Source organism: Stegodyphus dumicola, chromosome X2 (assembly GCF_044657685.1).
Source record: "Stegodyphus dumicola isolate Sdum_Otavi_A_Nest chromosome X2, ASM4465768v1".
NCBI lineage: Eukaryota > Metazoa > Arthropoda > Arachnida > Araneae > Eresidae > Stegodyphus > Stegodyphus dumicola.
The window spans coordinates 14,436,820-14,459,307 of NC_140781.1; the positions used below are offsets into that span (position 1 = coordinate 14,436,820).

General features: G+C 34.1%; 1 protein-coding gene across 3 annotated transcripts in view; it reads right to left on the bottom strand.

Annotated features, from left to right (window-relative positions):
• The window catches only part of hook (hook microtubule tethering protein), a 227,166-nt gene that overhangs the window by 176,391 nt on the left and 28,287 nt on the right, over nucleotides 1-22,488 (bottom strand). For 2 of the 3 annotated variants that reach the window (XM_085809576.1, XM_085809575.1), the window contains exons 3-4: nucleotides 22,353-22,425; nucleotides 7,759-7,809 (exon numbers count right to left, since the gene is read on the bottom strand). In XM_085809576.1, coding sequence (XP_085665702.1) covers nucleotides 7,759-7,809; nucleotides 22,353-22,425 — 124 coding nt within the window. The remainder of the gene's footprint in view (nucleotides 1-7,758; nucleotides 7,810-22,352; nucleotides 22,426-22,488) is intronic. The other variant, XM_085809577.1, reaches the window with a different exon arrangement.

Here is a 22,488-nt window from a genome sequence, read left to right on the forward strand (position 1 = left end):
GAAGTACAATTTAAACTTAATGGAATTGTCAATAGGTATAATTGTGTGTACTGGATTGAAGACAATTACTATTAAAAAGGCTGTGAATTTGCCTGGTGCAAAAGTGTTATGTGGTTTGTCTCCTTGGGTAATCATTGGACCTTTCTGTTTTGAAGGTAATATAATTGGAGCAAAGTACCTAACAATGCTTGCTAATTCCCTTTTCCTGATATTCTGTTATGTACAGCAATGCTATTTTTTTTAGCAATAAGATGGCGCCCCTTCGCACTATCACAGAGATGTGCAAGAATACCTGGATCAAGATGTACCAGGCCAGTGGACAGAACGCAGGGGACCAATCGAGTTTCCTGTGCTCTTTCCAAACTTTATGCAGCTCGATTATTTTATGTGGCACAGTCAAAGATGAAGTGCACCACTGTAGACTACGTAACCCTGACACACTTTGAGATGAGATTCAAGCAGTGTGCGCAGAAATCCCATTGGACACTTTGAGGTGAAGTAGGGAATCAGTTGTAACTCATACTCAGAAATGTATCGATGCTTATGATTACCATTTTGAACATTCAGTAAGACTAGAAAGTACACCTATTTTTCATATTTGGACTTTACCCCTACTTTTTCCAGAAATTTAACCTTGTTGGTTAGAGACTAAATTTTTTATGACAGTTCAAACTGTGTATACATTTTTCTAACGCACCCTGTATTTTTTATGACAATATCTAATATTCATTCCAAGAAGATGCTCCCTCTAAAACAATTACTCTTAAAATACATGTAAAACTGTCTAAAATTCAAGTGATGTTCCCTTGATCTTTTACAGAAGTACACATAAAATTCTTTCTAAACTTCAAATGACAGCGGCTTCATCTATTTTTCTAGGATACAGCCATACCCTCTTGTTCTAAGATTGTTTTACAGAAAATACTTTACATATTTTGGAAGAAATTCTATTTCATCCTAACTATATTAAATCTCCTTATCAACCTGAAAAACAATCTCAGTTTAATCTTCTATTATTTATATAGCTTCAATAACAATATTTAAATATATATTATGTAATTGCATTAGTATGCCTTAACCGATTTTACCAGATAAACCTTGTGCCTTTTTTGCATATATTATCAAAAACTGAAATTGTATGGTCTCTTGTTACAATTTCTATACTTTCATTAGTTACTTTAACTTAGTATACTATACTAAATATCTGATTTAATAAAAGCTAATTTTTCTCAATTCAGTTGTCATTCTAAGTATCTGGACTGGCAGAAACAATGCTGTTCAGTTTAAAAGCAGTAAATTTACTGTATTCTCCAAAAGTAAGCATTCACCCATTTTCAATCAGCTGCTGTTTATTTTAAATATACTACACATATTTATAAATTCCGAAATAATCAGTTTCCTAATTCCCATTACATCTACCAATATGCAGTAAGACATGGAAAATGACTATAGCTTCTAATCCTAAGAATGCTTTCATTTAGAACCCCACCAACCCTTACCATTAGCAGAATTTCGTAACATTAGAGAGGTAATTTTTATTAATACACATACATATAATTAAACAGCTATTCTACTCATTATGCTTGTTCTTGTAGTGAATTGTTGTGGATCGTACAGAATGCTAGTTGTGCATATTACATTAAATGTTGTTACTGCATCCGTCAAGAGCTTTCAGCAGACATATTACCGAGTAAAAATCAATCTTTATTGTAAGACTTCAAATATGCATGCTACTACTCATACAGCAGGTCACTCTCTTCTCTGTGCTTCTACCTAGGGTTGCTGTATTTTGTCGGCACATGTGCAGAGGGGGGGGCGCAAGGTGATAGTGATAAGGATGTTCCTTATCACTATCCCCACAGTTCCCCCCCCAATTTCTTTGATGGCAATTGGCAATTCAAAGGAATGACATTGGATGAATATTTATGAGGATCTGTGCTGTCGAGTATTTCTTTAACACAAAAATAGGATATAAAATTAGAAAAATCAAAATGTGATTCAACATTATGAAAAGGTAATAATGCATACATACAAAAAGTAAAATATATTAATAAATATGTGAAAAAAATTAAATTTCAAATATTTTTTTAAATTGTAATGTAAGAAGCAAGTTTCTTAGGAAACTTCACGTCTTCCAGATCGTGTGACAGTTTGTGTCTTTAAGTCTCTATCTGATTTCGGCTCAGGTAAATCAGAGTCTGAGAACAAATAGGCTGGTTTGACATGGTCTATGGGCACCATTGATTTAAAGCCATTTCTGTCAATTGTGACAGTTTTGCCCGCTCTCTTGAGGACTTTGTGCACACCTGAGTTCGGCTGGCACAGCAGCGACTTGACTCGATCAATACATAAGTATACACGTGTACACGATTTTAGTGTGGACTTACATAATACCTCTCTCGACAATGTGCAGATGTCACTATAGGGTTTAATTGCTGCATTCTATGTCGGAGATTGGTGATGAATTAAGTGTCGCATGAAGATACCGTAGTTGATGTTATCATCTACAGTATGATGATGTTGCTAGGCAGCCTGAGTGTTGTGCCGTACAAAAGTTCTGCACAAGATGTTAATATATCCTTTTTAATTGCTGTCCGGATGCAAAGCAGAACAACTAGGAAGTGATTCAGTCCAATTATTGTTCTTGTGAGCCTCGAGAAATGATTTTCGGTGCCGGAGAAATCGCTCAACAATGCCATTTTACATTGGATGATAGGCTGTCATCATGATTTTGTTTGTTCACAAAATGTGAGTAAACTCTGCAAACATCATGGATCTCATTTGAGAACCTTGGTCCGTTGTTATAACCGATGGGCAGCCAAAGCGAGATATCCACGAGTTGAAAATGGCTCAGCAAATAGCTTCTGTTTACATATCGGGGATAGGTATGGTTTCAGGGCATCTGGAAAATTTATCTATTAAAGTCAAAAAGTATATGTTGCCTTCTTGATGGCAGTAACGGGCCAACAATATGTATACGGATTTGTGAAAAATGCACATCAGAGAAACAAAATGTACCCAATGGTGCTTTTGTGAGTTGGCTTATTTTTGATTGCTGGCAAGAATCACAGAATTTCACCGAATTTTTTATATGACATTTCATATCGGGCCTTACATAATGAGAACAAATGAGTTTCATAGCAGCTGCAATTCCTAGATATGATAGATTATGCAGATGATTAAAGATGAATCTGCAAAATGAATTTGGCACAAATGGACAAGGAATGTCAGTAGTGATGTCACAAAGAATGTTACCATTGGAATATTGGCACAGCTTGAATTCCAGCTTCAAAGATGATGTATTATTTTTGAGAAGGTTTTGTACCTTCGGATCATGCTGTTGAGCTTCGGAAATTTTTTTTTAAATCCAAAAAATGGAGATTTTGTTATGAAATCAATTTTGATTCGGAAATTTTTTTTAAATCCAAAAAATGGATATTTTGTTATGAAATCAATTTTGATTCTCAAAAGGGCATCAGAAACAACATTTTTAGAACCTTGCACATGCCTAATATCGGTAGAATACTGAGAAATAAAATCCTGAGTTAATGTAATACTCAAATTATACTGACTGGGGTGAAGCCCAAGAATCAGCAATACTTTAGAGCATTTCTTCATGCTAAAAGCAATTTTAAACACTTTAGTTTCTTCTTCTACAAAATCAACATTGGAAGCTGTTGAAAAATGCTATAAATCTCTAACAGAATTGACTACAATACTGTTATCAACATTTCAGATATGAATCTATTAGGTTGTTTCACTATTACCAACTCATATTGTCAAAAGTTGACTTGCAAAGCTAATTAAATCAGATGTAACAGCAAAGTGATGATGGTTTATTCACATTGAAAAAGCTCATTTTATTTATAAAAAGCAAGGTATTTCATCTATAGAAGCAATCTGTGGCATGATGTAAAACCAAATTGCTTGGATTTAATTGAATTATTGATGATAATGCATTATTTCATTTAAATCGAAGTAATTTCTGATAAAATGATGGCTCAGACCTTAAAGAAGATATAATGGACCAAATGCTTATTAGTTATACGTAGGTTGATCCAAAAACAAGTTACGAGCAACAGCGCTTGAAAAATAATTATTGCCGGAGAAGAGAATACTTTTATCTCCAGCATATAGACAGATAGCAATAGCTGCTTAGCAGCAGTTAATGTGGGTACATAGCATAAGTTTGTAGATGTGTCAGAGAGATTTAAATGTTAAGACGTTTAGAAAAGTGGCCTTACTTGCAGGTGCAAGTCGTGATTCATTATCCTGATCAAGTATCTGGAACATAGCCATACCATTACTGCCTATTGTTATTGTGCCACTTTGACAAGGTTATGTGAAGCTACCTGACAGAAGTGCCCTGGCATGTTCAGTGATGATGCTATCCTCCCGCATGACAATGCCCGGCTCCATACCACTTGCCAAACTTCTAAAACTGCTGCAAAAGTTTACATGGGAGGTCTAGAGTCAGCCTCCATATAGCCCAAATTTAATACCCATTGACTACTTCCTTTTTCCGAAATTGAAGTAACATCTATCTGGGATGAAGTTCTCTTCCGACAGCGATGTGAAAACAACTACCAAGAACTGGCTTGGTAGTATGTTCAGATAAATGCCTAAGGAGATTTGATTATTACCTAAATTGTATTGTATTGTTATTACACTTATAACTTTTTTAATGGATACACCCTCATAGCTTACCTAAAAATCAGGTAGAGATAATAAAAGCAACAAAAATAATATCCTGGTGAGCATTAAATACTGCTGTGATGAATACAGCCTACAAGATGAATTCAAATCAGGAAAAATCATGAAACATGAACTACATTAAAAGACAGAGAAATAAAAGATCCAATAAAATCACTTAAAACTAAATCAAATTAAATAATATAGGTGAGTCCTTCTTACAGCATGGAATAGATTACAGTTGCACTCTTTTCTTATTAAATAGTCAAGAGGTAAGTCAGAGCTATTCAAATACAATGCCCTCCAAAAGTTAAGGAACAGTATGTATTTTGTGTCCTATTTGTGAATAAAGCAACACAGAAACCAGAAATTTAGAGCACATGCTCACTAAACAGCTCTTTAATGAATATGACATAAAATGTTTCTAAAGTTCAAAACAAACATGAATTACAAAAAAATTGTACTCTTGGCAGAGAAATCCAGTCTTGAAGAAACAGTATATCGCAGTTTTTTGAGGAAAAATGGGGTAGTAATATTACAAAAATGGGTTCTAATACGGAATGTGTTGACCCCTAGCTGCAATACATTGGCGGTAGCGACGTTCCATGCTGTCTGTTAAGTTGTCGGTCATTGAAATGAGAAGCAACAACCAGACATGAAGTAATCCTTGTTCAAGCTCATCTAATGACCTTGGAGGGAGACTTAATCCTTTCCGGTACGCTACCTTTTAAATCTGGAATTTCTACAAAAAAAAAAAAAAAAAAGATAGGCATCTAATCAGGCCTAGAAGAGAATACAGGTAAAAATTTGTGAGGATGGCACTTATTGTCTTTGAAAACAATGCTGAAACGAGCATTGCAATGAAGCGCTTAAAAGAGTAAGAGATTTTGCCTATGATTAAAAACGATAGATTCTGAATACCGTAGCAGATTTAGCATTGCCCATGGTGAGCCACGGGGAGGACTGCTACTCTACACCCCCCCTAAAAAAGCTCTTCTTGGTTATATGATGATTACATGCATATGAATGGAAAAAAGGGAGTATATGACATTTACATTATTTACATTTCTTATTTACCCTTTCCTCTATTTTTTTCATGGTGGTACTTTTCGAAGAAAGTGACACCACCTTTGAAAAAGCACAAACCAATATTGCATGTTTTGCACATGTACCGGGATCCATATCAGATTCACTACCTGAAAGCAATTCGTGTAGCACTTTCAGAGATTCAGAAATGGTCAGCCCTCTCCGATGTATCTGGAAAATAATTTAAAATACGGAAAAAAACTAATACTATATCTACAATTAGAAATTTTAATCTATTAAAAAAAATTAAATAAATGTCTACAACTCAAAACTATCAAAGAGTAGCTCTAACAAAACTTTGAACGAAAGTGAAAGAGAAAAAAAAATCAAACAACTAACTGATAAAATTACCCCTGACCTTCAGAAAATCCCCCCAACAATTTCTTAGTTGATAACCAAACCTCCCTTCCCCCCCCAAAAAAAAAGAAAAAGAAAAGAAAGAAAAGAAAAAGAAAAACAGGAAACGAAACACAGATGTGGACCAACCTTTCTATTGTCAATGAACTGACCGGAGAGCTGCGGAGAAACATAGATTCAGTTCTTGGTCTAGTCTTAGTCTCTCAGTAAGCCCACTATGGGCACACCTGATGTTCACCATTTGATTTTAGGCAAGATTTCAAGATAAAAATTTAAAACTAATATAGAATAAGGAGATTAGCACACAGCCAAGAAAATAACGTAGAAATTTCTTTTCAAATAATTCCTTTTATATCCTATCGTAAAAAAATCTGGAAGATTTCTTTGAAAAATGAGGGTCTTCAAAAACTAAACATAGCTAAACCCACAGTTTCTTAAATTTAGATATAGCCATGAAACTTCAAATACTACAGGATTTTACGTATCAGAAAATGTTTCTAAAGCTTCTAGTGTCAGTATAAATTATAAACTTTCCCTGCATAACTTAAGATATAAATGAAAATGCATGATACATAACATTTGATTCAGGATTAAGTATTGAGCAAGCATCATGCAGTCATCTACTTCCCACATAGTTCCGAATCACATTATGACATGATGCAGGAAGTGCAAGATTGATTTTTCATGAATTCAATTTTTCATGAACAGGACATAACTTATCTGATTGATGTTTCATGAACAGGACATAATACATCTGAAATAGCTGCCAATAAAGCACAGGATACCAGTACAGTGACAAAACTGTCTGAGTGATGCAAGGGACAATTACCATCCATCAAGAGCTGGTTATTCAGCTTTTTTGTGGCATGGTATAGCTAAGGCAGAAAGTTAACAAACATCAACATTTACAGAACATGTCATATCATTAACAACAGTTTCCAGATGCCTGATGACTATGGTTAAAAATAAATGGTTATGAGAGTTCCACACAAATCGCTGAACAGCTAGAAAAATGGCAGTTTAGTCAACACATTTTTGTAACAAAAGTAATATAATTACGAATAAATTTTATGTATAACATTTCCATCCCAGCCAAGTCCATCCAGCCATCTTGATATTGAAAAATGATTCTTTTGCTTCTTACTTTGGAAAAATATTCTCAATTCAACCATTCATATAAAAAGTTTGTATGTTACATTTTTTTTTCACATTTTTTACAACCATTTCTTCAGACAGTGATGTGAAGGTTTTGAGTTTATTTTTATTTTTGTGACCTCTTCAGTTTATTTTTAATAGCTATCAATTTTCTTATAACAGAAATACATTGCTATATAATCCACAGCAATTGCACAACTTAGATTCTCACATTAATTAAAACATTTTTAAGAAAAATTTATCTCAAACCAGCAAGCGTTGCAAATAACTAAATATTTCAATCAGATCTCAAACTTTGCAAGTAACTAAATATTCCAAACAGAAAATCTTACAAATTATTAAATAAAAATCTGAAACACTTTTAGCTAATAAAAGGGCATATAAAGAATAAACAGCTAATAAATTTAAGATTGAATTTATGAACCAAGATCATGTAACAAAAGCAGAGTCCAGAGTTAAATTCCTTACCTCACTGTAGTAATCCAGAATTCCTTTCAAAATCTTCTTCAAATTACTGGCCTTTAAAAAAATTGCAAATTAAAATATTTAAAGGGGTATTTGTGTCATTATATTGTTGATTATCACTGCAACAAATGCTGATTAAGTTCGGAAAATCATCTGAACAACTTTTATAATAAGCAAAAATTATTATTCATACAAAATAAATCTGAAAGAAAAATATTATACAAGTAACATGTCCTTATTAATACAGAAAACTTAATTTTTTTATAGTGGACAGTCCATTTTTAAAGTCAGAAATCTCTACAACAGAATTCAAGACCAGACAGGACATCGGGGATTCTGGAAATTATCCGAGGCACCAGTAGCCATGATGCTGCTACAACCAGTGCTTAAATTGCGGTGGAGCCCGGCTCCGGTACTTCTGAATTTTTAAGATAAATTACAATTCTAGCCGGAGCGCACCGGAGCCCTAAATAAGATGAGCTCCGGTACTTCTTTTTATAAAACTGAGCCACAATTTCAAGGAAAAAAAATTGAATCCCTAACATTTTAATTTAACAATAAGCAGATCTTGCAATACTCTATTTCCCTAGAAATACGAGCTCATGAGAAGTTCAAGTAAAGTCCCCTCACACACATGCAGAAACCTTTCCCTTTAAGAAGAGCAATAAATTTGGGGGAGTTTGTTTAGGAACGTGTGAAATTCTCGCCATGCCATCGTATCTAGTGTACGATGGTTACAAATAGTTATCCTTGCAAGAAGGAAAATTTGTGTTCTTAAATGTGCGTTAAGTGACAGTGCGTACAATATGAGTGAAATACTGAGATAAACTGCTTAATCACATCCTATACGTCGTCTTCAAACAGTATCCACTAATGTAACCAAATATGTGGGGGCGAAAAGTGTAACCAGCAACTTTGCATTCATCCTTAGGAGTCAGATTCAGAACTCATTTTACCCCTGACACACATCCACTTGATGGCTATAATTATATCAGCAAAGAGCCGCGGTCAAAGAAATGTTCTCTCTCACCAAGATTCCCCTCATTTTTTGTTTCCACCCACTCATACCCTCATTCAGTTTTGGCCTCTTTTTAGCATTATCTTAATTTTCATCAGCTATATTTTAAGTATATTTAATTTTTATGATGATTAAAGAACTTTCCCCCCCCCCCCTGCGACCAGAGCTTATATTGTTCCAGAGCCCGGCTACTATGCTTCTTAGTTTTTGTAATAAATCATAATTCTAGCTGGAGCACACCGGAGCCCTAAATAAGAAAATTGCAGCACTTCTTTTATGTAAATGAATAAAAATTTTGATAGAAATTTCATCTCGAAAATTTTATTTTTAGCAATAAAATTATATTAAAAATAGCTTATTAAATTTTAATTTATCTCTTTACATTTAATTTTAATTATATAATAATTATTGATTAAATAACAATTTATAAACATTAATTAAATACCTATTAATTAATTTGATAATAATTAACTATTTAATTTTAAAATTATTAACGAGTTTAATAGTCATTTTATTTATTTATTTACTCTTGTTCCTCTTTGCTGACGGTCTTCCATAGGGCTCCCCCACTTCTAATTTTAGAAATTAAGCCCTGGCTACAAGCATTGATATCAGCTAATGTAAAACTGATGAAACTGTTACTATAGAATAATCAAAACTACAGAATGCAGCACAAAAACAATAAATATGTAAAAGGAAGGGAGAGATTTAATGACATGAAAAAAATGTAACTATTTAAGATAAATTAATGGTAAATGTCTTAAACATATTGTCTTAGAGCGGTCATTTGTTATTTCATTGCAAATTTATCTTAGTCAATCTAATTTTTTATTCTGCACACTATAAAGGGGGAATTTTGATGTCTTTTCACTAATTTGCTTTCAAAATAGTGACCTTCAAAATAGTTTTTTTTTTTGCAAATCAGCCATTGCTCACCTTGACAGAAACATTCACAAGACCGCTTGACAAAAGTAACCACCCAAAAATAACACTAATAAGTGAATTCAAAAAGAAACAATAACAGTAAAGACCCCTGATGAATGTTATTGTTTTGCCAAACCATGAACAACTTGCTTATGGCGCTGACTCCATTAGGCAGCAATCCCTTGCCACCTACATCTGCTGTCTTAAATATGGGCCAAGCATGAAGGCCCTGTGAGCATAGGGGCCCATGTTTTGGTCCATTTATTGCTTTCTTGAGACAAAGCAGTACAAAAAGACAGCACAACAATATAAAAGCCTAGGGCCCCAATGATTCTTTTAAGATGGCTATGACTAACCTTTGAAGAGGTGGAACTAAAGTCAGAAGTCTTTTTCTTTGGCCCTAGCTACAGTATGTCACTGCACATGGATAATGTTCTTTATGGTGAGGCACTAAAATTAATGAGTTTGGCCATTTGCATCAAATGCTTTGAGCAAGCACCTGGCTTTTTGGCAGGAAGTGTGTGTACACATCATGCATCAACTAGAAATAGGTTAATGTCCTGGATCAGATAATCCTGCTGACAAAATTACATGTGGTGTTAAAGTGAGTGAGCTTGTAGTAGATCGAATGCGGTCGCACGGACCTACATGGCTTCATCAAGATGAAATAAATCGGCCCACAGTGAACGAGCATTGTAACACAGTAGGTAGTGTTGAAGAAAGAGTTGTGACTGAAGTTACCAGCAGTGTTCAACTTTTACAACCTGTGTTAAAAATAGAGAACTTTGTGACTTAAGAAAACTTTTAAGAGTCACATATATATTTAGATTCACTACTAATTTATTGGTCCTGTGACCAAAAATGAAATATGTAATGCTATGAGTTATTGGATTAACTTATCACAAGGCGAGGTTTTTTTTTTTTTTTTTTTTCCTTCCAGAGTTGAATGATTTTAAATGTGAAAAAAAAAAATTGTCTTAAAATTCAAATTGTTTGGATTAAATCCAGTAATGAACGAAAAAGGTTGTATAAGAGTTGGAAGTAGATTAGTAAAATCATCATTAAATGTTGATGAAATTCAACCTCTAATATTACCAAATAATTATTTTTCTCGTTTAATTACTTTAAACTGTCGTGAAAAGGTACTTCATAGTGGAGTAAATGAAACACTCGTCGAGTGCAAGTAAGAGAGAAATTTTGGATTTCAAAAGTTAGACATTTTGTAAAATCTGCATTACATGATTGTAGATTTTGTAAAAAATATAATGCTAAAGCTAGACATGAGATCAGCTCCTCTTCCTGATGACCGAGTGGAGAAAGCTCAACCATTTGAGGTTAAGTGGCCTAGATTTTGCTAACACTTTGTATTTAAAAGATGGTACAAATGTGTATATTTCATTGTTTACTTGTGCAGTGACTCAAGGAGTCCATTTAGAATTGTTATCAAATGTAAGTACAGAGTATTTTATTCAAGCATTGTGTAGATTTTTTGCACGTAGAGGTATGTGTAGAGTTATTTATTCTGATCACGCTAAGACTTAACACTGCTGATTGTGATTAAAATATTTATATAAATTGTGCAAAGATGAAAAGGTTCTAAATTTCCTTGGGAAAATGAGGTTGAAGGAAATTTATTGTAGAAGGTGCTCCTTGGTGGGGCGGATTCTGGGAACGTTTGGCAAGATCTTGTTTGGCAAAAACTTGTTTAAAATGTATCTTAGGTAAAGCTTCTTTATATCATGAAGAAGTGTATACTGTTTTAGTTGAAGCTGTTATTAATTCTAGACCTATAACCTATGTACACAATGAACCAAATGCACCTGATCCTCTTTCACTATCTCATTTTATAACTGGATCTAGATTAACTGTTTTACCTTCTCCTGAATCTAAACTAGAATCTACAAGATCTCAGTTGATTAAGAGATGGAAGCATAGGCAATTACTATTAGAGCATTTTTTGGAAAAGTTTTTATAAAGAATATTTGTTAGAATTAAGATCAGTCATGTTTTCAAAAACTCCAAATAATTCTCCCATGTTTAAAATTAATGATGTTGTACTTGTATGAGAAGAAAATGTGAAATGCTGTACTTGGAAGTTAGGTAGGATTAAGGAATTATTTCATGGAAGAGATGGTAGAATAAGATCTTCTAAGATTCTGTTGGATAAGAGCAATGTTAGAAGAACAATTGAAATACTTTATAATCTTGAAGTTCAGTAAAATTTATGCATCCGTTTACGGATGCATGGGGGGATCGGGTGTTAAATATAAGTTTATGACTATATATCATCCGATCGCCAATAGATGGCAGTAGTGCTTATTTGTAAAAAGAAACTGTGATGACATAATTATGTATGTGTATCAGATCGTCTTTGGTATTTGTCAATAAACGTTGTGTGGAAAAACGCTCTCTGTTTATTACTTTAAATTCAATCCCGTCTGATTTATTAGAGACTGACATATATTTTGTTTAGCAATAAAACATAACTGATACTTAATTAAAAATTATTAATAGAAATTAGTACAAAAGCATTAGTTAACATAAATTAAAAAGTCTGACAGTTGATTATTCGAAAAATATTGAAATTAAAACCAAATTTAAGCAAACTGGAAAAAGGTGGGAAAATTAATTCACTTCTTGGAGAAAAATTTTCTTGGACATCTGACAGATATGCATACCTCACATCTTGATTTCATAGACTTTACCAAAGTCTTGATCAAGTCTCGTGGAATCGCATGCTATGCTTCTAGATGTGCACTTTTCAGCTCCTGCAGAGGGTCTGGCAAGGAATTTGGCATGCTAAAATTCAGTGCCCTAAGGCATCCCACACATGCTCAATTGAGTACAGGTCAGGTGAGTAAGGTGGAAAAATGCATTCGAATGATATCTTCTGTTCGCAAGTATTCCGACAAAACATATCTCAATAACACCGAGCACTGTGATCCATTAGGAAAAACTCTAGGCCAACAACAACCCTAAACAGTCTAACTTGGGGTTAAAATACCTCGCTAATGTATCTCCAAGCAGATATAGAAACTCCTTGAAAGACATGCAAATAGCGGTTCCTTTTGTTATGTTTCCCCAAACCTTTAAACAGTGGTCATGGAAAGGGGCTATTTCATGGACATGGGAAGTCAAGTTGCATATTCCTTCCTCTCTTCAGATTAAAACATGTCTAGAATCATTGTTTAGACTATATCTGGACTTGTCAGTAAACAACACTTGGGAACAGTTATCTCGGCTCTACTGAACATGGTGACAGCACCAGTTTAAAAGGGCCCCTCTGGAAGCTGGAATGAGTAAGACACAAACCATTTGTTTTCTCACATACAGTCCAACCTCATTAAGCATTTGTGTAGCAGAACAGCTAATTCCAGTTTCTGCGGAAGCTTGAAAGTATACAACCAAATCTCTTGTCACTTTGTGGTTTCCAACGATGAAAGAAAACAGTCTTCTGATGCAGATGTTGCTAGGCTGTCTATCAACTGATCCAGTGCTTAAAGCAGCTCCAAACTCTTGATATGACACTTTGAGGGATATTCAAATCTTGGGTGTCCTCCATTTGTGTTTGTCCTCCCTCAATTCTACCAATTATTCACCACTTTTGACCTTTACTTAAATGATATCTTTCAGCCATAACTACTGAATACTCTCAAAAACCACATTCACTTTAAACAACACTACAGACTGGAATTCCAACATGCGTATCCACTGCGCACCAAACTGTTAATCACTGAATTTGCATATTTTGCATGCTAATATATGGGAAGAGGTGCAATTTTGTGTTCAATTAACATAAGTAATTACAGCATTAGGCATTGGTTGCCACATTAACTTAGTAAGTACCCTTTAATTTTGATGGCCAGTGTACATAAAAATGATATTGCTATTGCGATTGTTTAAGTATCTTCACTGGAATTTCGACCACGCACAAAACTTAATATTCGCATGATGCTCAAGACACACATTTCATCCACTGCCACTTTGAAACACCTGGCTCAGAATACTTAGACTCATAGGAAGAGGCCAACATTATGAGAAGAGAAACAAACAAGTATAAAATATGAAATCAGATTAAACAAATTAGCTCAGATTGTTGTAAATTTAAATGAAAGGGAAAAATTTATCCCCTAGAGAAAAATATAACTAACTTTTAGGAAGAACCTTTATTAGCACAATTTCAGTTCCTTAGGGAATAAAAAATGTTAGCAATAAATTTTCTATAGTAAGTTATTACTAACATTAAAAGGTAATAATAAAACACATTATATGATGGTATATTTACATTATAATCTGGTTTCCAAAAGTTAAGCATGTGATAGTAAAAATAAAATAAAATAAAGTGGAAAGTAAAGCTTTGATTACACCAAACTGCACACGAAGATGGCAAATAAGCTTATGCATGAAAGAAAACAATCATTATGCAAAAATGAAAACAATATTTAACTTCTGAAAATTACATGATGATGTCACATTTGGGCCACTAACAAATTGATGTTAAAGCTAAAAACAAACACAACTTACATTATTAAGATACATGATCAGCCCGGACCTTCACACAAACTTTACAGCATTTGTCTATGCTTTCAGTGAGGTCATCAAACACTGCAGATGCTAACAATGGCCATTCCTACATTAGAGCAGTTTCCATCTGTTAAAAACTGGCTGGAGTAGGCAAACATGCTAAGACTACCTGCCCGAGGTCATCTCAATGATTTTCAGTGGAATTAAGATTCCATACAAAAAATGCCTTCAATATCCAGGTCTCTTTAACGATGTTGGCTCGATGAGGGTAGGCATTATCATCCATGAGGAGGAAATTAGGACCAACTGCTACAGCATAGTCTTAACAATGGGGTGTAAGATTTCACCACAATACCATGTAACTGTCACAAACCACCTTTAACCCGAGCAGGACCAGCATCGCATATGCACAACACAACAGCGTAATGCAACACCCAGCATCGTGTATACGCGAAGAGCTCCAATCCATCTCTTCAGCCCAGTGTCGTGCATAGGTAACTAGAAAATGGAATGATTTTTTTTAATTTTTAAATGCCAGTAGATGGTGCAAAATGGTAACAGTTTTCACATTAAGTCATGTAGCTTTTGACCTTCATGTATGAGCATCAGTTTCTGTTCTGTGCTTCTGTTTTTGATAGATTTATCGATGTAAACAAACTTGGAATCACAGCTCTTTAAGTTAAAAGGACACTGGCATGTTTGTTTATTTCGTTAGGAGTCCCCCCCTTCATTTTTATTCTTTGCAGACTTGTTATTAGAATATTCAAAAATGCATCCAGCACAAAGTTTTTTTTTTTTTTTTTTTTTTTTTTTTTTTTTTTTTGAGAGAGAGAGAGAACATGAGAAAATGCATCTAGCTGACTACAGCGGGTGTAACGTCGCCGAACTTCCGCGATGGAAAAACTCAGATCAGTTGTCCTTTTTCATATCTATTTTACAACTTAACATGGACTAAAAAGTAACTTCACAGCATTATTACAAAAGGGGAACATATCAGCTTTCATGATGCATCTTACTTGCTCGGCATATGCTCAGTGAAAAAAGCGGTCATTGTCCTGTGTGTCGATTCTCGTTTTGAATTATTCCACACACAGCAGAATTATTAAATTGGAATTTAATTACCTTCAGATAATTATCGCTTAATCTTCTTTTACATTTCGTATTCGTAATTTTGTTTTCATGTGTACAGTATTGTTTTCATGCTTATAGTTATAATTTTAATATTTCGTATGTTTCACATATTTCTATTAATGTGATATGCGCTATAAAAATACATATCACAGAAGAATTCCAGAAATCTGCAAAGCTTGGGACCAGAAGTTGTGCGGATTTTAGGATTTTGCGGATTTCAGGACAGAAAAGATAAAGCATAATATTCGGACTAAAAGCGCAAAACGAATAAGGCGTATTACATACATTTAATTAAATTATGATATACATTATTGCAATAATTTATTATATGCATTAAATTATTATTACATATATAAACTGATTATATTATTCATTGTATTATATGTACACAGCATCGAGGTTTGCCGATTTTGCCTCATGCAAAGATTTCCGGTTTTAGAATCCCTGTTGCTGTAAAATTTCAACAGCTTTTCTTTATTTTTTGGTATATCATACACAATCGTGCTTCAATTCCATAACATTCTGCTATAAATCGAGGAGTAGCACCTGCTTCCATCTTTTGCAGAATTTGCACTTTTTGCGTTACCGTCAATGCAACGTGTTTACGTTTTTCAATGTTGCAAGCAGTAAAATCACGAGTGCGTTTCTTATCTATCATTCTATTAAAAAGGGCTGAAATTAAAAATAATCTTAACTTATCCACAAAATATCCATATAAAAAGAAGGCAGCACTAAACAATCTCGTGCGACGAAATAACAAAGCTCAGAAAATACAACATGAATCGTGAATTTGAACAAAGAGTTGAGTGAATAGTCTGCTTTTTTACCTCGATGCTGATTAGAGGGGAAAAAACTTATTTATTTTATCTTATTTTTTTTAACTTTTTTTATCAATAATTTGGTATTTTCGTTTTGACTCATTATTATTCGGTAAGTATTTTTTCTTCGATATTTCGTACTCAACGTTTCAGTTTTCAGAACCTATAAACTGAATGTTTACATTCCAAGACACAACGCGGATTTCAGAAGTTGGCGGATTTCAAGTCGCCGGATTTTCAGTATTTGACTGTAGTAGTAAATATTATATTAGTAGTAAATATTATATTAGTAGTAAATAATTAGTATATTAAGTACGTAACTTCAAAAATTGAGGTCATTATATTAAAATGCTGATGCTATATGAATTTTCTCGTAAAAGTAGGCTTAACTGCTGAAAATGTGTGGGCCGACGGCAACGTTCTTTTCATAGGGGGCAGTCTCGTGGCTGCGCTTCATTCTCTGCAGGGTGGTCCTCAAGCATTTAAAGATCTGCATCTTGGTACAATACCTCACTGTAAATCCAATCGACACCAGATATGCTGCCCCCTCTGAATGTATGACATTCAATGAAGAACTAGGACTAATTCTATGTGCCTTATTCTTATGTGCTAATCATCTTATTCCAGGGATTTACCATCCGCCATTAAACACACTGGCTTAGTACTACACTCTGAAAGTCTTGGTTCTGGGAGCAAAAAATACACTTACTTAACACCAGCTGAGTTGCTGTACCACCTGTTGTATGACTAACAGCATCTGTACTCAATTGGTGGAGCATTTTAGAGACACTAGGCCTAGCCAAAAATCTCTATAGAATATTAAAATTTGTAGTGTAATTTATACTTCGGAAGATGGGAATTTCTGACCTGTGGTTATTAAAGAGACCCTGTCAAGACTTTGACTGTGCTGAATGAGGATTTCAGCAATGTTTTATGCATTGTGATTCTGAGTTTACAGAGAACATTTACTCTAGAAATTGGTGGTAAAAAGGATATAAGAAGTTATTCTGATGCATTATACTGAGCAATATCAACTGGGTATATTAATGTACATCATGTGCTGTTCACATATTTGCAAAGTTCCTGTGTAATATTTGCTTGTCACATTCATAGTAGTCACTCGTGTTATTCACTTATGGTTCGCTTACAATTAACTTACGTATAGTCTGTCCATCTGATAACTGAAGGTGACATTTAGAAATCAGAGTATACAGTTGGAAATTTATGTGTTTGTGTGGTTCACTTATACATAGGGCACCACTTTATATCTCCTTGGCATTTTGTACCAGTTACTGGCACAGGACACTTGAAGATGGGACTAGAAAATATTAAATTCATTATAACACCACTCAGCCGTTCTAGATCTGTGATGAGAGTTTTTTTTTTTTTTTCTTTCTTTTTTAATTTAGTGTGCTTTTAGATTTTCACAGTTCACTGCCAGGTAGAGAGCCTTTTTTTTTTTTTTTTTTTTTTTTTTTTTTTAAATTTAGAGTGCTTTTAGATTTTCACAGTTCACTGCCAGGTAGTCTATGAGAGTTTTGTTTTGTAGTAGCTTACTCTTTTGGAGTTGTTTCAGCCATACTTGGGCATTTTCAGCCGGAAATGTAGATCTTTGGTGATTTCGCTCTCAAACATATGGTGATCAATGGTATGTGTTGAGCTGCATATGCATGAACCTGTGTGGTGCAATCTGAAGTGAAACAGCCTGTGCTGTCAGGAAATATGTCATTGCTCTGTCTGTAGTGGTTAATTCTCTTGAAGGCACCAGGAGAAAGTTAAATGTCCTCCTGCCTGTTAGCTCGTGTCCAGTTAGTTTTCCAAAAGGACAAAAGGTCCTATTCCAGTCCTCATTTAAGACGTGATAATGGAATTGGCAGAGAGATGGCTAGGGCAAATTATCTGTTTGCACTATCTCTTGTCAGCTGGCTGCTTCATTGTCCATTGTGCCCACATGGGTGTGTGTCCAGTTAAGCTTGGGATGGGTATTCTCTGGGAAATAGGACAGTAAGCGTTGAATTTCCCTTACTAGTGACGAGCAACTCAGTTCGATTATTGCATGTAGGCTTGAGGCATTGTCAGAAATTATAACACTTCTTTCTTTCTTGTCGTTTCCTGGCAAATTTCAGAGCTTCTCTGATAGCTAACAGTTCAGCTTGAAATACTGAATTTGTGCTGTTAAGCTTTGCCTGCCAAGTTTTAAAGAGCAAATTAATCCTGTAGGCACAGAAGGCACCTCTGACACCCAATTTAGTTTTTGATCCATTCACATACAAGTAGATTCGGATTGGGAAAACGTCTATTGAAGAATTCATTCGGATGGTTTGGCCATAGATTTATAATTGTGCTTATGTTCTTCATAATCTGTTGGATGGTACACTGAATTATTGAATGTGCTGGGTTGGCACAGTCATGCTACTTTAAATTTTTTTGCCTCTTGTTCTATTGTTATGGCGATTGGTGGAATGCCTGCTATGACATTTAAAGCACTTGGGAGGGTATTCGATATGCCTTTGTGATTGCCAGGAGAAAAAGTCTTTGTACAGAAAGTAACTGCCTTTGGGCATGCGCATTGAGGTTTTTGGCTTAAGCTGAAAAACCATGTAGTAGAGTCTCTTATCTATTATGAAGCATAAAATACACATACCCTGTTCTACTGGCCAAAATGGCAGTATTGATAGTGATGTTGGCCATTCAAGTGGGCTAGTACAATGGCCAAACCAATGTTCATAAATGAATTGCCCCACCCTTAGTTGTCTCTGTGCCTCCAGGAGTGATGACCCTGGGAAGCCAGTTCAGCAATGGGTGTGACACAAAGAATTCATAATAAAATCTGCTGTCTGTGGCGAGAGCTCCCATGGGTATATAATTAGGAATGCTTTTTAGGCCAGCTGTGATCAAGACATTGTGCCAATCTGAGACAGACCAACTGAGATGTTGACAATACCACTTTAATATTGTCCCACTGGATTTGGCAGTCAGTGGAATGTAAAACTAATGTGAATGTGTATCTTGGGCATACAGTCCCTTCATGCCTTCAGTGCATAGTACTGGCAGATACTTCCCACCAAGTGATGTTGTAACAGCTGTAGAGGTTGCTCGTCAATTGCACTTGATTACTACACCAATATACCAGTATTCAGAACAGAGTGGTAATCCTTTGTCAACCAGACGCAGGTGTCTGGACTTGTCTGATGTGTTTGAAAGTGTTTCCACATCAACATATTAGTGTTATTTGCCACTCATGTTCTTTCAGCCACAGAAACATTAATATCATCAAAAATGATCCTACAAAAGTAATAAACACTTTATATAAGCATTAAAATGAACTTTCTGAAACCCCCGAGTGCCAGCATCTTCAAATATCTTCAAATAATTAGCATATATTTAGACAGCCAATTGCCATTGGCCTTAACATACAATACTGCATACAACCATTTGCATCTGCAGCAATTTTCAGCTATTAAAATTCACCTACACTTTTAAAAATTGCTAATTTGGATTGAGTGTTTAACCTTTGGAAGCCAATGTATTTCTTCAGTCTCTTTATTTAAATGCAGAAAAATGGCATATTCTAAAGCTTTTGTCCAATTCTCAAGAAAGTCAAAAACAATGAAAAATACCATAACACTATACAGTATTATATTATTTCATGGGATGATTAATAAAAATTGCACTTTCCATAACCATCTCAATACAACACATAAGCAATAACACTTCAGTTCCAATCTTGTTTAAATACTTAAACTCAAGATTAATATTGCTATGAGAAAAATAACACTGAGGGCTTTAGAGCTACAATATTTCAGCAATTTATGGCCCATTTTGTCTTGTTGTACAAATGTTATGTCTTTAATATTTTAAAACTGCACTAAACGATGGATAAATGAAATTCTGACACATGATTTAACGGCATCTGCTAAAAACATCTCGGAGAAAACAACGCTAGGTGAAAACATCGTAGTACAAAACATTGTGGGAGAAAAGAAAGCAAAGAGAAAACATCACAGTTCTAAAATATCATAGTACAAAATATCGTGGGTGAAAATAAAGTGGTTCAAAAATCGCAGTTTAAAAATATCATCGTCAAAAATATCATGGTAAAAAATAAAGTACAGTCCAAAGTCATTAATCTGGACTTGTCGGGACTTCGGCGATTCCGGATTATCGATTTTTCCGGATTATAGATAATCAGTTTAAATCTGGTAAGATGGCATGCAGAAATTACAAAATTTAAAAAATGAAACCGTAATTTATGAAATAAAGAACAAATATGATCTAAAGGGTATCAAAATTTACAAAAAGAAAAAGCTTAATATTTATTTGTTTGCTTTATTAAACATTTCTTTCAATGTAAGTTGTTTAAGTTGCTTCATTTCATGTGATAATACTTTCTCTTTAATTCTATTAAATACACATAATTTCTTGTTTAGTTACAAAGTTCCGCTGATCAAGTCCTATAATTGCTGTGTCAAGAATACCGACTAATTTGTGAATCGAAATTTTTTCCGTTTTCAATAACCTCTGTGTCACTTTCTTAACTATCGGAAGCGAATTATAATGACGAGGAACTTGATTTAAATCATATCAAAGACGGAGTACATCAAGATGAAATATTACATTTAGTAAGGAATTATAAGCCAAATAAAATAAAAACAGCTGCCCTGAAGATAAGGATAGTGCTGACAGATCAACTTCCAATTCATTGCGAGCTGCGGCGTCCCCCCCCCCCGCCACTGAGCAGCGTGAAATTGATAAACAGATTTTGGAATGGTTAAGAAACAAAGGATATGCCTTTATCCATTTTTTGCAGCAATTCCACTTTTTGTTTAATGGACTTCGAAACATACTTTTGCTTTGTAGATCCTTTACATATTAGTAAATATATATCGGAAATTCTATTTGACATAATCGAAAGTTCAAGCTTACTTTTATAAAATTGCTCTAACAGTCTGCAAAAAATAATAAGCCGGATCCAATTCGAAGATTAAGGAACAACGGAATCTGCAACATTAACTGAATTAGATAATTTTAGCTTAGCTTATACCAACAGTTATACATTAAACGCGCATGCGTAAACGTATTACGCGCATGCGCACACGCATATTTGCAGCCGTAAAGGTCTTACGCGCACGCGTAAATGCTATGCATCAATGCGATGCATGCACAGAGAGTTTGTAGCTTTGATGTCCAGATTATAGATCATTCCGGATTATGGGTGCCCGAATTAACGACTTTTGACTGTATCTACAAATCATCACATGACGATAATATCGCACATATGCATTTTTCAGGTTTTAAAAATTGTAAGTGCATTTTTGAATAATGATCTGGGAACGCAATAAGGAATTTTTACTTCCATATTTCATACTTTCAATGAACTAAACTTGCTGAAAAACTAAGAAGGAAACTTAAGCGTTTAAAAATTGAAAATGAGTAGAAAATTAATACAACTCTATAGCATTTTATAGAATTTTAAATTTACATAGTTAATTAACAAAGGTTATCAATAAAATAATCTTTTTTAATAAAGTTTTACTGATAATTCTTCATGAAAAATTCACTCTAAAAAGGTTTAGGAAAAGGAAAATAAATAACTGCATGAGGTTACCTCTATAAAAATTGCTTAGTTAATTATAAAATTATGTTCTTCCACATTTGTTTATCTGTTATTATTTTATTGAAAATTACATTTTCTTTTGTTTCCCTTTATTCATAAGAATGTCATTAACATTTTCATCCTCTTTCCCACTTTCCTTCTAGCGCTCTAAAATTATTATCTGAAAATGCATTTACAACTTTGAAAACCTCAAAATGCATATGTGTGATGTTGTTGTCATGCAATGATTTGTAGGTACTTTATTTTTTACTACGAAGTTTTTGAACCACTTTATTTGCGACCACGATATTTTGTACCACGATGTTTTAGATTTGTGACGTTTTCTCTTTGCTTTCTTTTCCTCCACAATGTTTAGTAGTATGGCATTTTTGCCTCACATTGTGTTATCCATGATGTTTTCGTCCGCGATGTTTTCGGCTGTAATTGAATCAACAGATACAGGGGCATAAGAGTACTTATCCATTAGAATTTTTTTTTAAGTAAAAATTTAATTATAAGAGGTAAATTATTTTCATTAAATACCTTACATAAAATCTAATCATATGATGCACAAAACATATTTTACCTTTAATCTCCAATTTGTGCCAGTATCTGTTTTGATTTTAGCCAGCCAAGCATCTTCAAAAAATTCATTGTCACTAGAATAAATTCAATATACTGAGTGTAATTTTTTATTTTATTTGGAAATATTAACAAATTTG